Source organism: Diadema antillarum, unplaced genomic scaffold (genome assembly GCF_040938485.1).
Source record: "Diadema antillarum isolate AM-2024a unplaced genomic scaffold, OU_Dant_1.0 scf00000172, whole genome shotgun sequence".
NCBI lineage: Eukaryota > Metazoa > Echinodermata > Echinoidea > Diadematoida > Diadematidae > Diadema > Diadema antillarum.
This window is the reverse complement of record NW_027271061.1, coordinates 234397-255527: the sequence shown is the minus strand read 5'-3', so window position 1 is coordinate 255527 and position 21131 is coordinate 234397. Positions and strand designations below refer to the sequence as shown.

Here is a 21131-nt window from a genome sequence, read left to right as displayed (position 1 = left end):
TACTGCTTCAGCTTTTATTCCCTGTCATATAATACTACACTACATATAGTGTTAGTGGGGGGGGGGGGTTATGTTTTGATTATGGGTGAATGTAGAATGTTTGTGATTATGAAAACAATGCATATAATGTGTCATCAAGATTGAATGAATGTAACACACATCTACAAGCCTTACAGTAGTTCTGACGACCACCCCCCCCCCCCCCAAAAAAAATGCATTCACAGAATTGATCTTAACATAGGTTCTTACTAGTTTACCATGCAAATACTTTTTAATCACATTAAGTAGGCAATCAAAACAAAAGTTGTCTGTGGTTCATTTTATGAATGACAACGCAAAAATGTATGTAAGGGACTAATTAAAACCAAAATGAAACAATATGTCACTGATTTTAGCTATCAAAATTTAGTTTCTGTAGGGATTTCTTATCCAAAATATGTTTGGCTATGGCAGATGAAGTAGTCTTCCAAATGTTTTAACCAGAAGGAAAGCAAAGGTTTGTTATATATTTCAATAATGATGTCCCAAAGCAGTGTAAGCAAGGTTTTGAAATCTATGTAATAATGACTCCCAAGACACTGATGGACTTTAAAGATGTTGAATGAAAGAACATCCTCAATTTCATGACATTTTTTTTTTCTCCTCTTATGAGGAAGAGCACTGTTTTGATTTCATTTCCTTAAATCTCTGATGACCCGGGAAGATTTTTTGAAACAAACTCTAAGTGCCCAGGGTATTTGGAGTGAAACTAATTTCCTTTATATAGATCTGACTGCCTTGACAAACCAAACGTATGATTATGGTGTTTAGACAAGTGTGGCAGAGTTATCTCTGTCAACAACAGGTATCTCTTGAAAAGAAAAGAAAACTCATTAATAATGCATTGTTCGATAATATGACGATATATTTGCCCTGACAACTTCCCAAGCCTAAGGACATCTGCGCATACATTGGCCCAGTTTCTAGTTGCATCAGGCAAGTTGTTTAATTGTGACTTCTTCCTCCATATCAATGATTAGATTTGCAATAAGCTTTCTTCATGTATGGATGTCAACATTGGATGAATTCGAAAGAAAAAAAATGAACAGTGCTTGAAGCACGACCTAAAGATTTCAGTCACGAAGACATCCTCAATGGACTATGCGACAGTGGACTGATTTGGAGAAATTGAAACGTTCCAATTTTCCCTCTCTCCCCATCTCTATCATTTTGTTTTTCCTCTTTCTATCCCTGGCTCTCTCTTTCTCTTACTCCTCTGTGCTCCTTCTCTCCCTCCATTTTTTCTCTCTCTCCCTCTCTTTTGTCTCTCCCACTTTCATCATCTTCTCTTCTATCTCTCTCCATATATATCTCTCTATTCCTCTCCCAATCTCTTTCTATTCTCTTTCTGCGTCTCGTTGTCGTTCTGTGTTTAGAGGGTTTTGAAATTCATCCAGCCTGCATCTCTGGAGTGAAGAGGCGGGAAAGGTCAGGGGGCTAGAATTAGCCGAATAATGGCCGCTCGAAAGCCTCTCCAGAGTGAGCCGTAACCACTTCGGCTTCGGGATGGCGATACCGCGGTGATCCCCTGTGATGGTGCGGACGCAACCCCGAAATAGGTTTGCGTCGCGAGCCGTGGTAAGAAGTGGAACTGCAAGAGTCTGGTCGCAAACCTGAAGGGGCCGTCTTGTCACATCTCTGCACATTACAACCACCAATTTCACTGAATATCAATCATTTTCAAATTCGTGTACCTGAAGATTTTCAATCAGCAATTATGACCTCTGCTTCTATAAATTAGTTGAAGAAAGATTATTGAATCTGTTTTGACTTAAAGCAACATTTCTCCCTATTAATTTCTCCCTCTTCATGTGCCATGGTGGAAACCCCCTGTGTGCCACGTTATTCTGAGACGCGAAGGTAGTCATGCTTTGAGAACGAATTCGGTTTTTCCAATTTGTATAACTTCTACAAATTTCTGTTAAGGTAGACACAATAGTGAGCAAAGTTAAAGAGGAATGCCAAACTTTGCTTCGATATAAATTGTATGACAAATCTATTTTCAATTTTTCTTTTGAAAGACTAGTTGCTGCATTACTGTAAAGGCATGACTTTTGCACATAAAACCATAACAGAAACTTAAAATGTACATGCAAATCTAGCTGGGAACATGCTTGATAGTCAATTACCACATAGAATGCAAGCCGCATGTGAGAGGAACAAAAGCACGAGAAGCGCTTTCATTTTACCGCCGGATTAGCGATTTATCGATCGGTTTAAGCGACTTTGTGTGTTGAGCAGAATATGCGAAGTTGGCACGCCGTCGACTGAGTCAGACGTGCGAACGTGGCACATAAAGAGTTAAGAACAATTCCTTGTTACTGAACCTAAATAAGATGTACACACACACATTCACATATATCCAGTATACACATAATAACTTTAGAAATAGGTACTTATATGAAATTAGTAACTTCTTGCATAACCTCCGACCAACCGAGTGTTAAACCACTGACTTCAAAGCCACCGGCTGTCAACTTTGGAGTTGCAGTCACGGTCACTGCTCCAAGTCTGCTGCTTCCGCCAGGCTGGTGGGCGGGCTTCACGCTTCCTCGCCGAAGTGCAGTCGTACGTGTGTCACCGCCTAGAGTCAAGAGCAGGTCGCAGCCGACACAATCGGGCAGAGCTGCTCGTCAAACAATAGAGTCGAGTCTTTTCTTCTCGATCTCTGAACTTCATCCATGGATGATCTTGGTTTGATTTTATGTCAATATTCCGTGACGGTGCTCTCATTCATTGGCAATGAGTGCTGAAAGACCTCGGTACACACCGCAGGCCTGAAGTGTTGGTGCATTTCATATTTGCCCAAAAACTTGAGCTAAGTCGAGCGCTGATTTCTTGTCAATGCAATTTGCTCATTTGAAAACTATTTCTCAGTCTATGCAATATTGTATGCTCTGATAGCTGGTGATTTCTGCATCATATATGTGTTCAAACTTTTGCCCAGAGATAAGAAAACAAACTTTGAACAGCTTTTTTGATTCTCCATCAAGGGTGCATTTATGCTTCTATTTTGGGGGCCAAAATCAGGCTTTCGCTTTTGAAACGTGATTAGTGCAAAACGCTGTTGCATTCATGCTCACTTCGACAGAAACGCTGATTCAAAACGTCGATCCAAAATGCACAAAAAGGTGCGTTTACGATCGGCGTTTCTGACTAATCACATTTGATGGGGAAGCATGAACGCAACAGCGTTTCTAAATGCATTTAGAGTGATGTCATCTAAACGCCTTTCCGGTTCTCGCGAAAAAGCGCGCGCCCGGCCAGCCAGCTACCCTGGCCTGTGCAGTTTTCCCATGTACTGTGCATACGCATGTCTTTCCCAGCTGCTCTCCCAGGCCAGGCCATGCACCGATCGATCACAGCGCGCGCCCCAATTTGACCTGCCTCTGCTGAGGTCAGCGAAGCAATCGCAAACGCTCTTTCCAAGGCTCGAAGAAAGTGAGCATAAACAAGTGCTCCCGTGAACGGCGTTTTGAATCAGCGTTTTGAATCAGCATTTCAAAACGCTGATTCTGCCTTCGCAAACTGAGCATAAACACACCCAAAGTTTGCCACCATTGGCCCATGCTATGATGACAACAACATTGCAGCAACATCAAAACGTTTTGAAGCAAGGCTAGCACTGAGTCATCCAGCAACACCAAAACACCCCCCTTCCCTCCTGGGTTCAAGGTCATATCTGAGGTGCAATGTTTCCCCCCTTGCCCCTGACACATCTGGTCTCATATTGATGGAGGGGCAGTCCCACTATTCCACCCTCTCTCACACCCCATCAGTTAAAATGCACATGTGGAATTTTCATGCTTGCACCTCCTGGTCCATTTTAGACGAGGGAACAGTTAATTCAGTTACCCATTTTGGATCTTCGTTGGCACTTTTCAGATGTGTTGAATACTAACGAGAGATAGTCTTGGAGAGCAAAAAACTCAGTGTACAGTACATGACGTGAACACTCATATCTGTAGTGATCTTTTTAGCAATAGCATCAACCTCTAGATATCAGCATCAATACTTTCACGTTTTGCTCCTAAAGTGCTGTGGTATGTGAGTTCATCCAAATTTGAAATTGACTCTTCAAAAAATAAAAAGATGAAGTAAAGATGAAGCATTTCACAAATGCTTATAAAACTGTGCTTCTGCTTGCAATATCTGTAAAGAAAAATGATTGGATTGGATTAAACTTCTTGATTTGACATATACAATAAACATGCACTCTGCACATAATCTTACTGTGATACACAATTGGAAAGAATGTATGAAGTATAATGTACAAAATTACATATAACAACATCATCAGTATTTTGGGGGAGCTAAATATCAAAGTGTCACGAACTGAAAATGGAATAGAATTCTCGATTAGTTTGAGTTATAGGCAAGTCATTGAAAATCCACTATAGCAGAGTCAAAGTGATGTATGGTGTTTTGAATGTTGTCAAAGAAATTGAGAAAACATTGCTCACTGCCCTCTGCGATTCTGTCGTGTTGTGCAACGTCTATTGTTATCGCTGGCAGGAGCTATCTGCACTACTGATTGCTATTCAGACTGCAGGCTATCCAAGGCACACGGAGAGAGGAACTCACCCAGATTTCTGGGGGCATCAGTATGTATCACGACAGATAATGTGATGACACTGGATTTTCATTTGAAAGCTGCATCAAATGAGATTCCTCCAGAAGGAGACATTCTCCGAAGAATTGTAGATTTCTTCCTTTGAGGTGAACTCCCAGCATTTCAATAAATTCATTTTGAGAAAGCAACGAGTCTGAATACACTTTTAGTCCCATACATTCAGAACGGTGTATGGTTGATTTGTGAAATTGTCTTCAAAATTTGTACTGATGCAATCGGTACACTGAGTCTGTGTTGGAACCTGTATATGTCTTGTATTGATATTCATGTCAAACAATGATGGATGTGAAGAAATTTTCATCAAGAATGCAATCAATCTAGTCAGTGACTTTCTTAATGTTTCTCAAGTCTTTTCTAATTTTCAGTGCTGAAATAATATAAAAATGAATAATGAGCGGCACAAAGAAGTGAAGACCTGAATATAAGAACGACCCAAGTCCAATTTTTGACCAAATTTTTTACATGGGAAATTGTAGCTTATGCATGGACTCATCTTGTGTATAGATGATAAATCCTAATTTCCCCCAGAAGTGCCTGAAATGAATGAGTTAAATCTTATATGAATGTAAGAATGAAGGACTTGGGTCATTCTTACATTCATATTATAGCGCCCTCTCTCATCCTTCTCTCATCTCTGTAGCAGAATATCGTGTGTAGGATTCAAAGAACGACCCAAGTCCATCACACAAAATGGCTTCTCCACAATCAATGTAAATGTTAATTGTCATAATGATATATGTTCTAATTTGTATATACGATGTTGCCTTCCCATCACAGTTAAATAGAATATTATCGGACAAATAAAAAAAGATATGAAGTCTTTCAAGTTTACTCGAAATGGTCTTCCATGGACTTGGGTCGTTCTTATATTCAGATACTCAAGTATTGCCATGAAAAACTCCACATTTGAAGTATTTTGAAGTCTTGTCTTTACCTCTGTGATCATGAAATCTCTTGCCTGCAAATCTTGGCAAAGATTTAATCTGAATGGGGCATTTGGTGCTACTTTTTAGATATATCATGTATCAAATTTCAAATATGAACTGGTCCAATAGTGGGACACGACAGCACATCTTGCATATGAATTGTTCCATTTTCTTGAAATACAGCAACATTTTCCTCTCCCCTCTGGACAAAGCTTGTGAACTTCTGAATACAATGTTAAGATTATGACCCTGAATAATGTGTAGGCACATGTCTCTCTCACCATTTATTCAGCTCCCCATTTCATGGCAATGTCTGATGTTTCCCTTTAAAAAGATGGCTAAGAGGCTTTATGAGCCCCTGCTGATGGATTTGGTTTGACAGAACTGATAATTGTTATTTCTGTCCCCTGATGGCAGGCTCAAGTTCTCAATTTTGTGTATCTCCACAGCTCTAGTTACTCCCCCCTCCCCCTCCCCCCTCCCCCCCCCCCAAAAAAAAAAAAATGTTAATAAAATAAACTTGGGGGGAAAGAAATCGATCTCCCAGAATAAGGGTTCTTCTGTATTAGCATCAGTCAGAGATGGTATAGATTGAGAAAGAGGAGAAAGAGAGAGAGAGTGGTTATAGCTTTAGACTGGGAATGTTGCTTCCTGACTGAAATTATTTGAGATGCATGAGAGGAGCCATGGAAAGATGACATGAGAAAGAGCGAGATTGCGAACCTTTGTATCTGACTGTGTTAATATCTTTTTTGTCTTCATCTTGTTTATTTGATAAGGCAATGCATATCTTTTGTATTATTATGATATATTACCTATATCATTTGCATACAAAGTAACATGTACGGTCTTAGATTCCTTTGGTCGCTTTAACCGATCTTGATGCTATTGAATCTTTCCCGACATACATTTCTTTCTCCTCTCCTATACCAATTCTCTCATCTCTCATTCCTCACCCCTGTTCTGCTCATTGCTCTCTATACCCATTATCCTTCTGTAATCCCTCAACCTCATTTCCTTACTGCATCCCCACCCCTCATTTCCCCGTTCCTCCTTACCCTTACCCCTCTTGTTCCTCTCTCCTCCCTCACACTCTCCCTCCCTTTTCATCTCATCCTTATATCTCTTGCCCCTAATCCTTATTCCTGATGACTCTTTCCTTCTCACCCTAACCCTTCACACCTCCTCACCTTCCTCATCCTCTTCCTCCCTCTCCATCCCATTCTTACATATCTTGCCCTTCATCCTCACCCCTTATTTCTCCCTTCCTCCTTACCCTTACCCCTCATGTTCCCCTCTCCTCCTTCACACTCTCCCTCCCTCTATATTCCATCCTTACATCTCTTGCTCCTCATCCTCCTCCCCTTGCTCCTTCCTTCCTACCCTTGCTCCTTCCTTCCTACCCTCTGCCACTACATCCCTCTCCTCCTTTATACTCCTCTCCCCTCCCCCATCTCTTCTCCTCCCCCATCTCTTCTCCTCCCCTCTTTATCTATCCTCCCTCTTTAACCCATCCTTAAACCTCTTGCCCTTCACCCCCATCCCTCGTACCCCCTTCTCCATCATCCTTATCCCTCATGCCCCCTCTCCTCTCCCCTCCTCCTTCTCCATCTCCCTTTACCTTATCCCTCATACCCCCCTCTCCTCTCCCCCTTCCTCCTGCTCCATCTTCTTTTATCGTATCCCTCATGCTCCCTCTCCTCTCCTACCCTCACCTCTCCATCTTCCCTCATCCTTGCCCTTCACCCTCATCCTTCATGCCCCCTCACCCTTTACACCCTTATGCCCCCCTCTCCTCCCCCTTCTCCATCTCGATCTCCCCTCATCACCACTCTTTGTCCAAGTCATCTTCGCCTTCGCTCCCCTGTATCCCTTTGTCTTCCTCGTATCACACCAAGAGTGTTTCTCTCATTCATAAGTATGTTTCTCCATCCATCCATCCATCCATCCATCCATCTATCCAGTAATTCAGAAGATTCATCAGGGGCCACAGGTCGATAAAAGGACATGATGAGATTTCCGTCCCTCTAGCCTTAATTACCACCCTCACCCACGCTTAAGACAAAGTAAGCACAATCCGCTTTAAAAAAAAAAAAAAAAAATAGTGGAGATGATGCCTAATAGCAACATGAAAATGGTTCTAATTGCTGAAACAGTTGCTATGTCTGCTCGCCATCATCTTGGTTTTCCATTCTGGCCCCCAGATGGTGTTATCATCAAACCGTCAAGGATAGACGTATGTTTCCCATCGAGGAGTTGATGAACTCAAACGGCAATGCCATCAAAAATATCAACTTCTTTCTCAGTGTCAAGGGTTTTTGAAAGCTTGTCGTCAGCTTGTAATTAACTCTATCACTGCCGGAAGAAACTTTGCTTGTAAACAATGTCAATGATGTTTTGAGATACATGGCCCTGAATGAGTTAATTCTCAAAAGATTTTTGTTGTTGTTACAAGTGCGCCCTCGCACTTCAAGGAGGAGCAAGCTCATGTAGAGAAGAATCAAGTTTATTACTTTTTCTGCACAGAATGTCTGGGGAAAACTCATCGTCACAACTCCTGCACAAATGCGCCTGTCCTTGTAATCCCTGACTTGTGTCATATGTTCCTACATTTGTTTCTCTTTGCAATTAAAACAGCTGTTCACCGTCCCCATGGTCATTTTCATTATTAAAACATTTGCTTCTATTCCCTCCCCCTCCCCTCCCCCCTCCCCTCCCCCCCCCCCCACTCTCTATCTCTCTCTTATTTTGTGCATGTATGTTTGTGTGTCTGCTGCAACCTTCACAGCCAAATTATTTTATTTTTCTCTGCCACAGAAATGATATTGAGGTATCTGAATGTATCATGTTAAGTCTCTGAAACATCTACATATCAACAATACTACAAGAATGAGTTTCTCTATACCACAATACTGTATGCATTGTATATTTCGCGAGGGTTTTTTTTCCGCGAACTTCATGAGTCAGGTGCCAGTTGCAAATTTAACAACATGCAAAATTATAAACTCTGACCTTATATCATCACAGAAGATGTGATGTGCATGCATGCAAGTTTCTCTTCATAACTGTACTCCGTTTGCAAATTTCACCACTTGCGAAATTGTTGAGAAGTCCCGATTCGCAAAAAAAAAAAAATAGACTCGCTAAATATTTGGCATATATGGTACTTTATGCTTTTTTCTCAGAATAACTTCACATCACCTCATAGCAGAAAGGACCTTGATGAATACATGAGTAACTCTATACATGCAGGGGGGAAAAAAATGGTAAATGTCTTGGTAAGGAGTCGGGAAAATCCCTGAAAGCTAATAGGCTGTCGCTGTGGCAATTATGTGAAGTTACTATCAAATTAAGAGCTGTTTTATATGGTTGGATCATGGTGTGTGTTAGTGCATACACTGTAGATTAGTCATGGCTAATGCACAAAGTGCTTGTAGGCATTCAACATCAAATGAAGGAGAAAATTAAGCTGGCTGCCAAGAAGCTTTGTAGTTCGATGTGTTATTCCATAATTTCTTTCTCAGTGCTAGTCAGGAAGTTTCCCACCAAGTTTGCCCACCTAATCAGATTTCTTTTTTGTTTTCCACATGAAGGCATTTAATATTTCTTAAGTAGCCACTTTGCTGACGAAATTCTTGCTTTAGCCTCTGTACGTTACATTTCTTAACCCGTTGCGGACGGTTTGATTTTGCTATAACATGCATTTCCCATAGACGCTTGGCCGAGTATACTCGGGACTCGTCCTCAATGGATTAATTTGAACACCTTCTGAAGTGGTCTTGGAAAGATTGGAGAGTCATATTCATCAGCCTTTCAGACATGAATTGAAGAAGAAGATAGGTTTTGATAGGTTTCAGTGAAGAAGATTTTCTGGGCATGCTAATCTTTATCAGTGTCTGTTTATTGTGAACGATGCAGTAGGAGTCAAATTGTAAGTGTGAAGTGGGCATGTGGCATCGAAGAAAGGACCTGCCTCAAAACGACCTCCATCTTTCAGGTGCACTCATGTCCTCATCACCAAGGACAAGGTTCATTGTGTCTGGAGGAGAAAAGAAAAATAAGTCTGTTTGAATGCACCCTTTCCCCCAAGATTCTGTTGCTCATTTCGGGGGTCTTTCATGGGGAATGATTTTAGACAGAGTTCTGGAGAATAATGCGTAATTTGAGACAGCGTAGTTGCTGAAAAGATCATGTTACCCACCATAATCGCCAAAACGTCTTTAGAGTAGGGGAACATGTTATGAGATTCTTGGCAACGGCTGAGTCATCTGATACCCTTCTACACCATGATTTGATGATGTGAGAATTGTTGAAATGGGTCAAGAATGCAAGGTTTAACATGAGCCAACTTTGGAGGGAAGGGGACAGTTGTTACCCCCCCCCCCCCCCCCCTCCCCATGTAACATTGAATAAAAGCATAGCAATGGATTTCAAGAATATGTTAGGGGATGAGAAGCCCTGAACAGCCAAATGAAGTTAGGTCCTTAGTGTTTAAGGGGTGTGTACAGTTCTGGATTTAGTGTGTACAGTAGATTTAGCTTTTAACATTTTGCGAGATATTTAGAAACCAGTTCTATGGGGTATCAAAAGTTTATTCGATGAAAATCTGTTTTGAAATGGCTGAGATATCCAAAAAGAAGGTGAAACAAAGAGATCCTAATAAAGTTGTGGCATGTCGCCTTTTATTATTAGCACTTTTTTGGATATCTCAGCCATTTGAAAACCAATTTTCATCAAATAAACGTTGAATCCTTCTTAAGATTATAATGCTCTTTCATATTTCATAAGAGGCTTTTCATTATCTCACTTAGGAATGTTCTAAACATGAATCCCTACCTCAACCAGTACTGTACAGTCCCTTTAAAAAGCCATTGGTTGTCTTCCTTGCCTTTTTGAGTTATCCTTGCATTCTGCTTAACATCAGGAAATACTCCTCGGTTGATTCTGACAATTAACTACAATTTCTAATGCTTTCTCTTTATGACATGCAGTTGTTGTGATTGTAAAGTTGTGGCTGTTAAACACCTCCATACATTCGAGAATAAGTAATGTGACATATTCTAGTTATAATCAGCCAAAACCTTTTCATGAGTATTTCAACATTTGGAACTGATTGGATAGTGCAAAGATGAACTGGTTATTCCACAGTGATAATCTTAGTTTAAATACGAGTAGGCCTAATATCCCTTCTCAACTGAATATGACATTCAGAATTTTCTTGAGTAGTTTTTTTTTTTTTTTTTTTCAAGTCAAATAGCTCTGTTGAAGCCATATTCAACATTGCATTTCATATCTAAGATAGATGTAATTTTGAAATGCTGAGGGAAAAACAAAGGCCAGAGTATGGTATAGACACATAGAATCATTTGAGGGGCTCCAGTGCAAAAATTGTACAAGGATATGAATGAACCTGAAGCAAGAATTCATTAATTTGAAGAAAAACATGAATCGCTGATGGAAGAAATGCAATTTTGTTCATTTCTAAGATTGAGTATTTATATGAAAAATAAAGATGGAGGAACCATCCTTCACATTCCAACACAGCTGCAGCTGAGGTATGAGGGAGTAATTTTAGCTATCCTATTGTATTTCAGATTTTACCCTTTTCCCTGTTTTTTTGGATACTTCTCTTTTCATATTACTCCCATGCTTCTCGCCCGAGGCTGTATTAGTCATAAATCTTGGGACTGTCGCAGCCTGCCTCTGTCACGTCTTGCATTAGAATTCAGAGCTTCTTCCATCAACGGGATTTTGGATCAGTGCGCAGTTTTGTCCCCCCCCCCCCCCCCCCTCTTCCCAATTTTGATGAAATGTGTGTGATATAAAGAAATTCTTCTTTGTGCCTGTCCATGACAGGGGGACATGATAACAGCTCTTCTTCTCCATCTCTCCCCTAATCTTTCCTCTTATACTTCCTTACCCCCAACCCCCACCCCACCCACCCTCATCCCTCTCCTGGATATCTTAAATTATCGGCTGCCAAATGAAAATAAGATATATTCCACCAGTTTGAGACACTGCCTGGAGCAATAAATGACTAAGCATTACCCTTTAGGACAGAGAAAGGAAAAGAGCTGCCTGAAGGAAAGTAAATGTTTTTAATATACGGCTTATGATGCTGTTAATTCTGTTGATGAATTGCTCAGCAGCCCTGGAAACCAAGGGAAACCAGCTGGATATGAATGTCGGGCGAGGGGGCTATGGTAGCCTAAAGGAGGGTGACGGAATGCAATTTAGGACGTAGCTAGTGGCACTAAATGACGTGGCAATCTTCACAATTATTAGCGTTTGAAGGTATTTTTTAAGCCTACAAAAAGGCTGGAAAATTTGCCTTTATTATTGAGTCATGATACTTTGCCCTGCAAATTATAACTAACTCAAAGAAGCAAAGTGGAATATGAAATGTGTGTGGTCTCTCTCTCTCTCTTTAATTAACTAGTTGACATCTTCCAACTTTATATGAAAGATTTAAATTTGCTCTCAAGTGGATTAAAGCTGCAGGCTGCTTGGATTGTATCTGTAATTAAGAAATAAATGCAGAAAGTTGCTTTTCAAGAGGAATGTGGACCAAAGCATAAGATGGCTAGAAATTTGAAATGCATCCGGTAAATGATCACAAAGTTGTTTCCATCAGAATATCAATGAGTCATCCATTGCAATGTGTTAGCAAAGCAGATGAGTTGTCATCTTTGTCATATATTTATGACTTATACAGTACTCCTGATTTATACTCCAAATTTTGTTCATCAACCCTTTTGGAACCACAGTCTGCAAATGTCATTAATATTGTACACAGATAGCTTGCTAGTGGTAATGATAGTGTTGCTGCAACATCTATCATGGTTGTTGGTGACACAACATTTGCTCAGGACTGCGACAATTGCTCCAGTCTTATTTTCTTCAAGGACTTAGGGTCAGTGTTGTGGTAGGGTTTTACGTTTAGTTTGATGTGAGGATTAAGATTAAGGTTATTAGAGTTATGTATGTGGGTAGCATTTATGTTTGGCCTAGTGTGCAGATATTTCATGGGAGCAATTGTCGCAGGAGCAAATGTCATGGAAAACCTGGTTGTTATACATTCTACATTATATGTGGCACATTCTCTAGGGCCAACAAGTCGTTCATTTCTGAGGACATGGTTTAACTACAAACACAATGTAGATGTCAGTAGAGAATGGACCAAAATTAGAGTTTTGTCAAATCATTAATATGTCAGTTTCATCACAGCCAATGCAATAAATGTATGCACTTCACACAGGGCACTGTTAATGGTGATCCTGTCGTGTGGAATTATTCATATAATAACCTATCGTGTTAATTCAAGCTATAAGCAGACTTCTAAGCTTTAATTGCTCAAGAATATTGACAGTTATCCTGAGGTGAAACTGTAGCTGCCTGCCACATTATTGAACTAGTTGGCCTTAGGGGTCATTTGCTTGTTGTTGTTTTTTTGGTTAGAAATTCTGTAGAGGAACTGAGTACAGCCATCTTGACCTAGGACTGGTTCATACAATGACCCTTGACCAATGGAGAACCCTAGGAAGTAGCTGTTCAAGGGAGATGATGAGGTGGAACCTTAAAGGATAAAAGGCATTGAATTCTCTGGGGAAAAGTCCCCATCCCCCTTTCTCTCTCACCTTCTGTAGATCTTTCTTCCTTCTGTCTCTCCCTCTCTCTTCCTTTCCGTCATCCTTCTTTCACTTGAGGTCTCTCCGATCTCCCTGTTATTAAATCGGCCAATCACCTCGCTCCATTGGTGCGTGGCAACAGGCTTCTACTCCCATGTGACCCTCAGGGTTTGAAATGATGTCATAGAACCTCCCTTCCCTTCTTCCTCTGTCTCTCCTTCTCTCTTTCAGTTTCTCTATCTCTCGTTCCTTCTCTCTGTCTCCTTTTTCTGTTTTCCTCACTGTCTATTCATACAAGGAAGCTACAATTACCTCACAAAGACAAGACGGCAAAGGTCGGCCTAATTTGCGTTCTTACCAAATGTGGATCTGAATGCCAGAAGATTGGGTTTCGACTCTTCTGCACTAAACAGGCTCATCCCCATCTACCCGCCTACCCCCAAAAATCGCTGACCCAGTTGCATTGATCATCTTCCACGTCCAATTCACTCCCTTCGCTGCGCCAATCCACGGCTAGATTCCCTTTAATAGTCGTGACTGGCAATACTGGGCCGCGGAAGTGCCCCGAAAAATGTGCCAGATTGCCCGTGAAGGGGGTTCGTAGAAAATGTTTGGGTGAACCAAATGTTTTGATAATCAAGCCACAGGAGATTGCACACCAGATGGTGTGAGGCATACATTAAGAGTCATTTCCACACACACAAAAAAAGAGAGAGAGAGTTAAAGAAGGGGTCCCCAGAAGATAAATCTTCATTTCATATTCACCTGTCGCGCAAATGTCATCCAAATGCAGGTACTCTGCCGTGGGGCAGAAAAACCAGACAATGCGGACTGCATTACTCGTGAGCATTTCGGGGAGCTTGTTTGTGTTGTCTTTAAAGACTTACTCCTAGTACGGAACCAGGTTGGGGGGGGGGGAGAAAAGTACACAACATTTAAATTTGTAAATGGAGATTGTGGTAGACATGGAGATGATAATGATTTTTCCCCCTGGGGATTGGAATTGTTCTTGATGCATGTGCATGCCCACAGCAACTGTTATGGTATGAGGTAAAAGCATTCATTTTCTGGTGCACTTTCCTCAAAGGGTCTCAAAACAAAACAGAAATACAAGATGTGACTCACTGAAATAACATTATGTTCATATTTTTTTTCTTTCCTCTTTGATTCAGCTGGAATATGCTCCATACTGGCAATCTAACCAAGATGTGAATATAATTCAAGGCAGTCATTGTATTCTTATTAATTTCACACAACTTCATTTTCTGAGAGTACAAATTTCTCTTTCCTTAGTGGCAAGCACTTCGCGCAGATGAAGTTTTTTGACACTCATTGATTTAATCAGAGGAGCTTTCCATATTTGGGGGCATGTACAAGTTTGTGAATCTTAGAGGAGCATGTGAGGATGCTGAAAATTTAGATGCAAATCACTCGGGAAGATTCAGCACATTTTTTTTCCCCAAAACTCTCATCTTTTTGAAATTTTGCTGGAGAATGACTCATACTGTCATATGAGAATCAGTTTGGTGGATGCCGCTACCAGGGGGTCTTCTGCTACCCCCCCCCCCCCCCCTCGGAAAAAAAAAGAATTAGAAAAGAGGTGAGGAGAGTGAGTTTCATTGATCTCTGCTGACTGCTCATATCGGGTTGAGAGAAAGCTCTGCTTACTTCGCTCACCGACAAGCAAATCCAAGCTGTAGGACTCGTCAAATTACAAATGGAAGCTGTCCCAGTTCGGTTTCATCCAATCTTGTTACACGCAGCTCTCGTTGTCTTGTCGGTGTGTTGGCATGTCACAACCTTGTTCCTCATCTCCCTTGTTCTCCTTTGAAGAGGCATTCCCCTTTCGTTGCTTCCCCCGCCGCCTTCTCGTGGCGGCGCAGCACACCTGACCCTGAGCGGGCTGCCGTTAATCCTGTCTTCGCCGCGTCTTCGGCAAACATGCATGTTGATTGACATGGGAAGAATGTAAGGGACTTGTAATTTTGCTAATGCAGTCCCGTGTCGGTGTTGTCGTGGCGATGCAGGCTTCACACGTTCTCCTGATTGCGAGTGGAAGATGAGACACCCCCTCTTTGGGGGATGGAAGGGAAGGGGATACTGTTGTTTTTGCAAAGCTCATCTGATGGCATGGCTCATTATCACAAGTCATGTTATTTGCAAATGCAAGTCACTTGCAAGTCACTTGGTGGAAAACTGAAGAATGATGAGTTACCTTTCTAACTTGCAAATATAGAAATATCACATACAAGCACTAGCAATAAAAGTTGTGTAGAGCTGGATGATATTAAATATAACTCAACATATTTTGAACTCTTCGTATACAACCTGTATTTTAGTTACTAGGTTTATCCCATATGATCTCTGCACTAGCATTATTCCTCATTATTTTCATATCTAGTGTAAATGCACTTGCTCTCTGATGCATATATGCACACACAGTCTCTCTCTCTCTCTCTCTCTCAAAGTTAGCTGTCTATATGTCTCTATTGTTGCTGTTTTTTCAGTAAATAATGAATAAATTTGCTTCATATCTCCAGTTGATGAAACTCTGTGCAGAGTGTCGATGTTGCCTCCACCAAGTAAACCAAAGAACTGAGGCTGACACGCCCCTTTAAAGACACATGCTTTTTTTCCCCCACATGGCTGAGTGTTAAGGAAGAATGATGCCAGATGTTTGGACAGCGTAATTGGGGTTCGACCTTCCAAATGTAATTACCTCTGCCCAATGTTCTGCAACATTCTCCCATACCACAAGGTTTTTGTTCCCAAGGCCCATTTCACTGCTCATGTGTGGTTATGCTATCGTGTGTAATAGGAGAAGGGTGGGGGGGGGGGGGGGGGGGGGAGATGATGAAGGCCAATGGTGGTGTAGGCTGGATTGTCTACCTTGTTCAGAACAATTGTGTCAAAGTGGCAAACTGGGCGAGCTGTCATTGGGTCACTGCTCGGGTTTCATCAGAATCCCAGACATATTGTGTAGGGGGGGAAAAAGCTGTTCAATGACGGATGCTTTTCTCGTTGTGATCAGTCTTTGAAGTCTGCCTTGTTGAGTGAAATGCTCACACAATATGGGTCAAATTTTATGGCTCAAGGTGATCAGAGACTGTTTATTCATGGTGTAGCTCATTAATGTGACAATAGCAAGCAGCATTCTTTTCTATTTTTTAAGGTGTTTTGTGTCTTTTTAAAGTGACCTGCTTAGACTGCTACCATGCACCATGCCAAGACTAGCCTACAAGTTTCATTCAATTTTTCTTGCCATGAATTTTGAAGATTTCGGTGACATTTTTGCAGTATTCACTTCTTCAGGTTATGTCACAACACATTTGTCAGGAAAAAGGTGAATTTCTCACCTTAAATTGATCACTGCAGAATTATGAAATTGCTGAAGACCATCTTGGCTCCTTCCCATACCACTGAGCACTGTCTTGGTGTATCAAACCATCATTTTTGAAGCATGAGAAGTTCGTCATCATACATAGATGAGACTAATGCTTTGTCTCTTTTCTTGTTTATTTCTTTCAAGGTCCGAGATCTGTACGACAACAGACTCCAGGAGGTCAGTGAGGACAGGTGCCTGAGAGAAGGCTACGTTCCGGCCGGTCACTTCAACCATGTGCCGCTCCCACCCATTAGATGGGACAGCCGCAACGTCACACTCGACTGCAGTGAGTCATCAGGAGTGACCAGGAGAAGCCACACCCTTCCAGACACTGACCTTGGTGGCCGACGTTCGTCATCCGGTGGCCGGCGGAGGAATCGCAACAGGAGACGCCGATCCCCCGGCGACGGGCGTTCGGGAGACAGCGACCAGTCCGGGAGGAGACGCTCGCGCGGCAGGAACACTTCGCAAACCCTGCCTCCCGCTGGGCAGGCAGAGATGGGCATGCAAGCCCCCGACAGGACTAATGCAGAGGAAAGACAGGTTCCCATCAGTGAGCGCATTGTGACGGGTGCAAGTTGCGAAACGGTTACACAGAGTCGCGGAGATACAATGTTGACGCCACTTGCGAATCGACCTTGCTCTAGTGAAATCCTAAATGGAAACATTGAGGGAACAATGGATCTACAAAGTGATCCAGTGAGGAATGCTCAGGATAGGACCAAGGATTTGCATAACGGGAACATTAGAATTGAGAGCAACCTTGATTTGCGTAGTAATTGCAATTCTCAAAGTCCCACACAGAGCAACACACAACCTAGTGAGAATAGTCCCTCTGGAAGCAGCGAACGGCTGACAGGAGGAACAGGCAGTAGCAGCAGTCGCAATACGAGGACTTCTTCCAGCACACAACGACGCCAGCGCAGGAGGAGGTCCTCTGATCGACGGATGCGCACATCGTCAAGTAACTACAGCACGTCTTCCACCGACCACAGCTCCAAGAGTAATGGGGGTATACGGCAGACCGCACGGGCTCGGCAGCAGCAGCTCTTCAGTACGAGCTCGTCCAGTGACAGCGAGGACAACACCCCACAGCGCCCTCGCAGGCTAGTGGCCAAGATGGTCAATGGAACTGTAACACATGAACTGGAAGTGCAAGGTCAAAGTGGACAGCCCAGTCGGCCAAGCAGGCCAAGGAAGCACAGTAGGGGTTCCAGACACAGGCAGAGACCGGTCAGCGCCCAACCTTCCGTGGGCCGGCAGTCTCTACCACCATCCCAGAGCAGCACAAACAACAAGGGAAATGCGAGAGTGGGAGTGTACCATGACAGGCTCATGACAACCCACGGACTTAATCCAAGCAGCATCCAGTTCAATCAGCAAGGTCGGGTGAAGCAAAAGCGACCTGACTCTCTAGATCTCAAACTCATATGGAGCTCCCACAGGGGTTACCTTGGCCACAGTTCACTGTCCACCAGTTCCTCAGCAGACTCATATGACCCCTGGATCCCCAGGGATGGAGTGACCATCACTACCAGTGGTGAGAAGCTGACAGTGAGTATGGCCAAGAGGGAGACTGTGTCCCAGAAAGTGCCTGACACTACTCCAGCATGCATCAAGAAGAAGCAGTTACATCGCGTGTCCGAGGGCAAGAACCACCGCCACTCTCCCAGCAAGCTGCCCGTTCTGCTCCAGCAACCAAACAGCATATCCCATGCCAGGATCAGCCCCAAGTGTGAGAGTGGACCCTTGGCTGAGTTAGGGCTTCCGTGCAGCAATACCAAAAGAGAACATATAACTCCAGAAAAGGACATTGACACAACAGAGTGTAGCAATTTCTTAGATAATTCCACCAGGGACAGGCCCAAGTCTATGGTGGAGTTCAACAAGGACACAAGCATTCTGGTATCTGAGATACTAAGCCATGCTGATGCAGACATATCACCTGCTGTGAAGAATGTCCTACAGGATATCCACAGTGTCATCGAGCATGATGACAGGTACCTGAATGAACTGTGGCAGAGTGCTTGCATTCTGGACAAGTATGCCAACAAGTGCTCCCAGTCCAGGAGTACCGGACAGAATGGCATTGTGCGCTTCAAGGACAACCGGGAGCAGGAGAGCGTTGAGGCTGCGCTGTCGAAGGCAGAGCAACTGCGATTCCGCCACAGCTGTCCCGACGCGGACGACATGCAGCGCCAGGCAGAGAAAATGCTGAATGTGTCTCGAGCTGAACTGGTCAAGAGTCTCGAAGACGCGAGAGAGACCATTCTCTAGAACTCCAGAAGTGTCGGATCTTCGAGGACAGTGTGTCCTTCTCAATCAAACAGCAATTGCTGTGGTCAGCTGTCACAATTCAGTTTCTTCCTAGCACTTTGATATCTGTGCTTCCCCAGACAGGCATTAAATCACTGTTAGTCAGTTTGGCAAAATCTTTCTCAAAACCGTAGAAAAATCTTTGTCCTACAGAACAAAAGCACCAAGCACAAGAAGGGGAAATACCTTGTTCATAGTGACGTAACTGCCAATATGATCACTCAAAGACAAAATTCACCAGCTGTGTGAAACAGAAAGGAGCCACAGAGGTGCACTGTACTTGGATTTACTTTCAGTTAATATATTTGTGTAATGAAAGGGGCAGGATGGAGAAAGACGGAAACTGTTTCAAAATGATTTCTCTTTGCCTCGAGTGAGGGTTGTCATTGGTGCATATTTCAAATGGCATGTATATATTTGCAGTGACAGCACCTGCCATTCAGGTGACAGTAAAATTATTCAAAATTCACATCTCATATCTTTGTCATGACATTGTAGATTTCAGTTTAACTCAAAACAAAAATCAGCAGAACTCATTTTGACATACCCTCATAACTTCTGTTGGCATATCTTTCTGTTGCTTAGGATGTTGTTGGACAAAATATGCTGAACAGATAAGACTAAGGAACATTTTCTTTTTACAGCTTGTTTATATTTTGTCAAAGCTCATAATTTATCATCATTTTGACAGATTGACATGAAACTGATTTATCTTTTAGGGAGCAATGTTTCATTCATTTAGCATCAGAATTTCAGAGACCTTGAGCAGTGTTAGTGTCCTTTTGACTTTGATATTAAAGATAGTGATAAGCCTTGTATTTGTTTTTCCAATTTGATTTCTAGCAAGACCTCTAAGCTTACATCTTGCGATGTCTCACAACTTGACTAAAATATACCTGTACCATTTTATATATTACTGATCCATCCATCCACATCCCTCTTGATTCTTTCATCAAATTAACTCTTACAGACATTAATGTAGGGTGTTTTAATAGTGAACATTGTTTCATGGTCGGTGCTAGCCAGCAAGGATGCTAAATCTGCAAAATGTGTATCGATTGAACGCCTTTCTTGCTCTCAACCAAGGATGTATATATGCAAACGGTCAGTGAACCTGATCCTCTTATTTACTTAAACATGCAACAACAGGTTCAAATTCTATGCTTTGTGCAATGTTTTCCTTGTTTGGAATATTTTCCATATCTCTTTTTATGGACTTGTAACTGTCCTATAACTTTATTTATGAGAGCGTGTGAGTGTATAAAAAGAAAAATGGTGCTAGATGAAGAAGAAGAGGCATTTTATAATAAATTTGTCCTGTACCCAAACCAGCAACATTTGATAATAATCTGTATGTATCTCCATCCAGTCGTAATCGTAACCTATAAGCAAGCTTCACTCTGGATGTTTATATCCTCAAAGAAATTGATGCATAAATTGGGATTCCATGGCCATCATGTTTGTTTGGTTGTTGTTGTTGTTTTTTCTTGCCCTTCTTGAATCAGATGGTCTTATGTGTATTTATGCATGATGAGTTTAACCCTATGCTTGTCAGTCACCAATTGTAAATGTTCCTGCCCAGATATTGTAATGCACTGTGCTTTCCTCACCAGTACAGGGTACAGATCTTTTTCCCCAAAGGTAAAGAAAAAAAAGGAAAAATTTATGTATTTTGACATTTCTATCTAGATGACTACATGGAAATGCTGCCAATTGCAAACAGTGGAAGTAATTACAAGAAGAATGCATTATCTTTTACTCAGCGTATGAAGAGTTTAAGTGCAAAAACTGATAAAACACCATATCTTAAGTTTTTAAGAAAGATGATCAACATCAAAAAGAGGAAAATTAGATCTTTATAATGATACTTTAGTTAATTCATTACCTAAGATATATTTTTGAAGATATCATTAAAATTATCATACAGTGTTTATATATTTTAGCCATTTTCTTTGTTTTTCAGCAGCTTTAGTCTGAAATATCTCGAGGTGATAAAAATGGACCTACCAGTTTTTGCATTTAAACTCTTAAACATTTAAGCCAACATATGCTGCAGATTAGGGGGAAAAAATCTGTTGTGCACAGCTCATTTTAAATAGTCTGCTATTATAAATGCACTGGTTCTTCTCTTTTGAGTAAGATTTAAAGATACAGAAAACAATCCAGACTTTTGTTTTAAAGAAAAATCATATCCATGAGTCATT

The 21131-nt window shown here is 41.8% G+C and overlaps 1 protein-coding gene across 2 annotated transcripts in view; it reads left to right on the top strand.

Moving 5' to 3' along the window:
• Positions 1–20394, top strand: part of LOC139722808 (uncharacterized) — a 106504-nt gene extending 86110 nt beyond the window's left edge. Inside the window, exon 2 of one of the 2 annotated variants that reach the window (XR_011710308.1) lies at positions 16756–16892. Coding sequence is in view for 1 of the 2 variants with exons in the window: in XM_071634098.1 (XP_071490199.1) it covers positions 16756–18888 (2133 nt within the window). In the remaining variant the exon portion in view is untranslated. Of the gene's footprint in view, positions 1–16755 lie in introns of both variants that reach the window. The other variant, XM_071634098.1, reaches the window with a different exon arrangement.
• Positions 20395–21131: the final 737 nt, after the last annotated feature.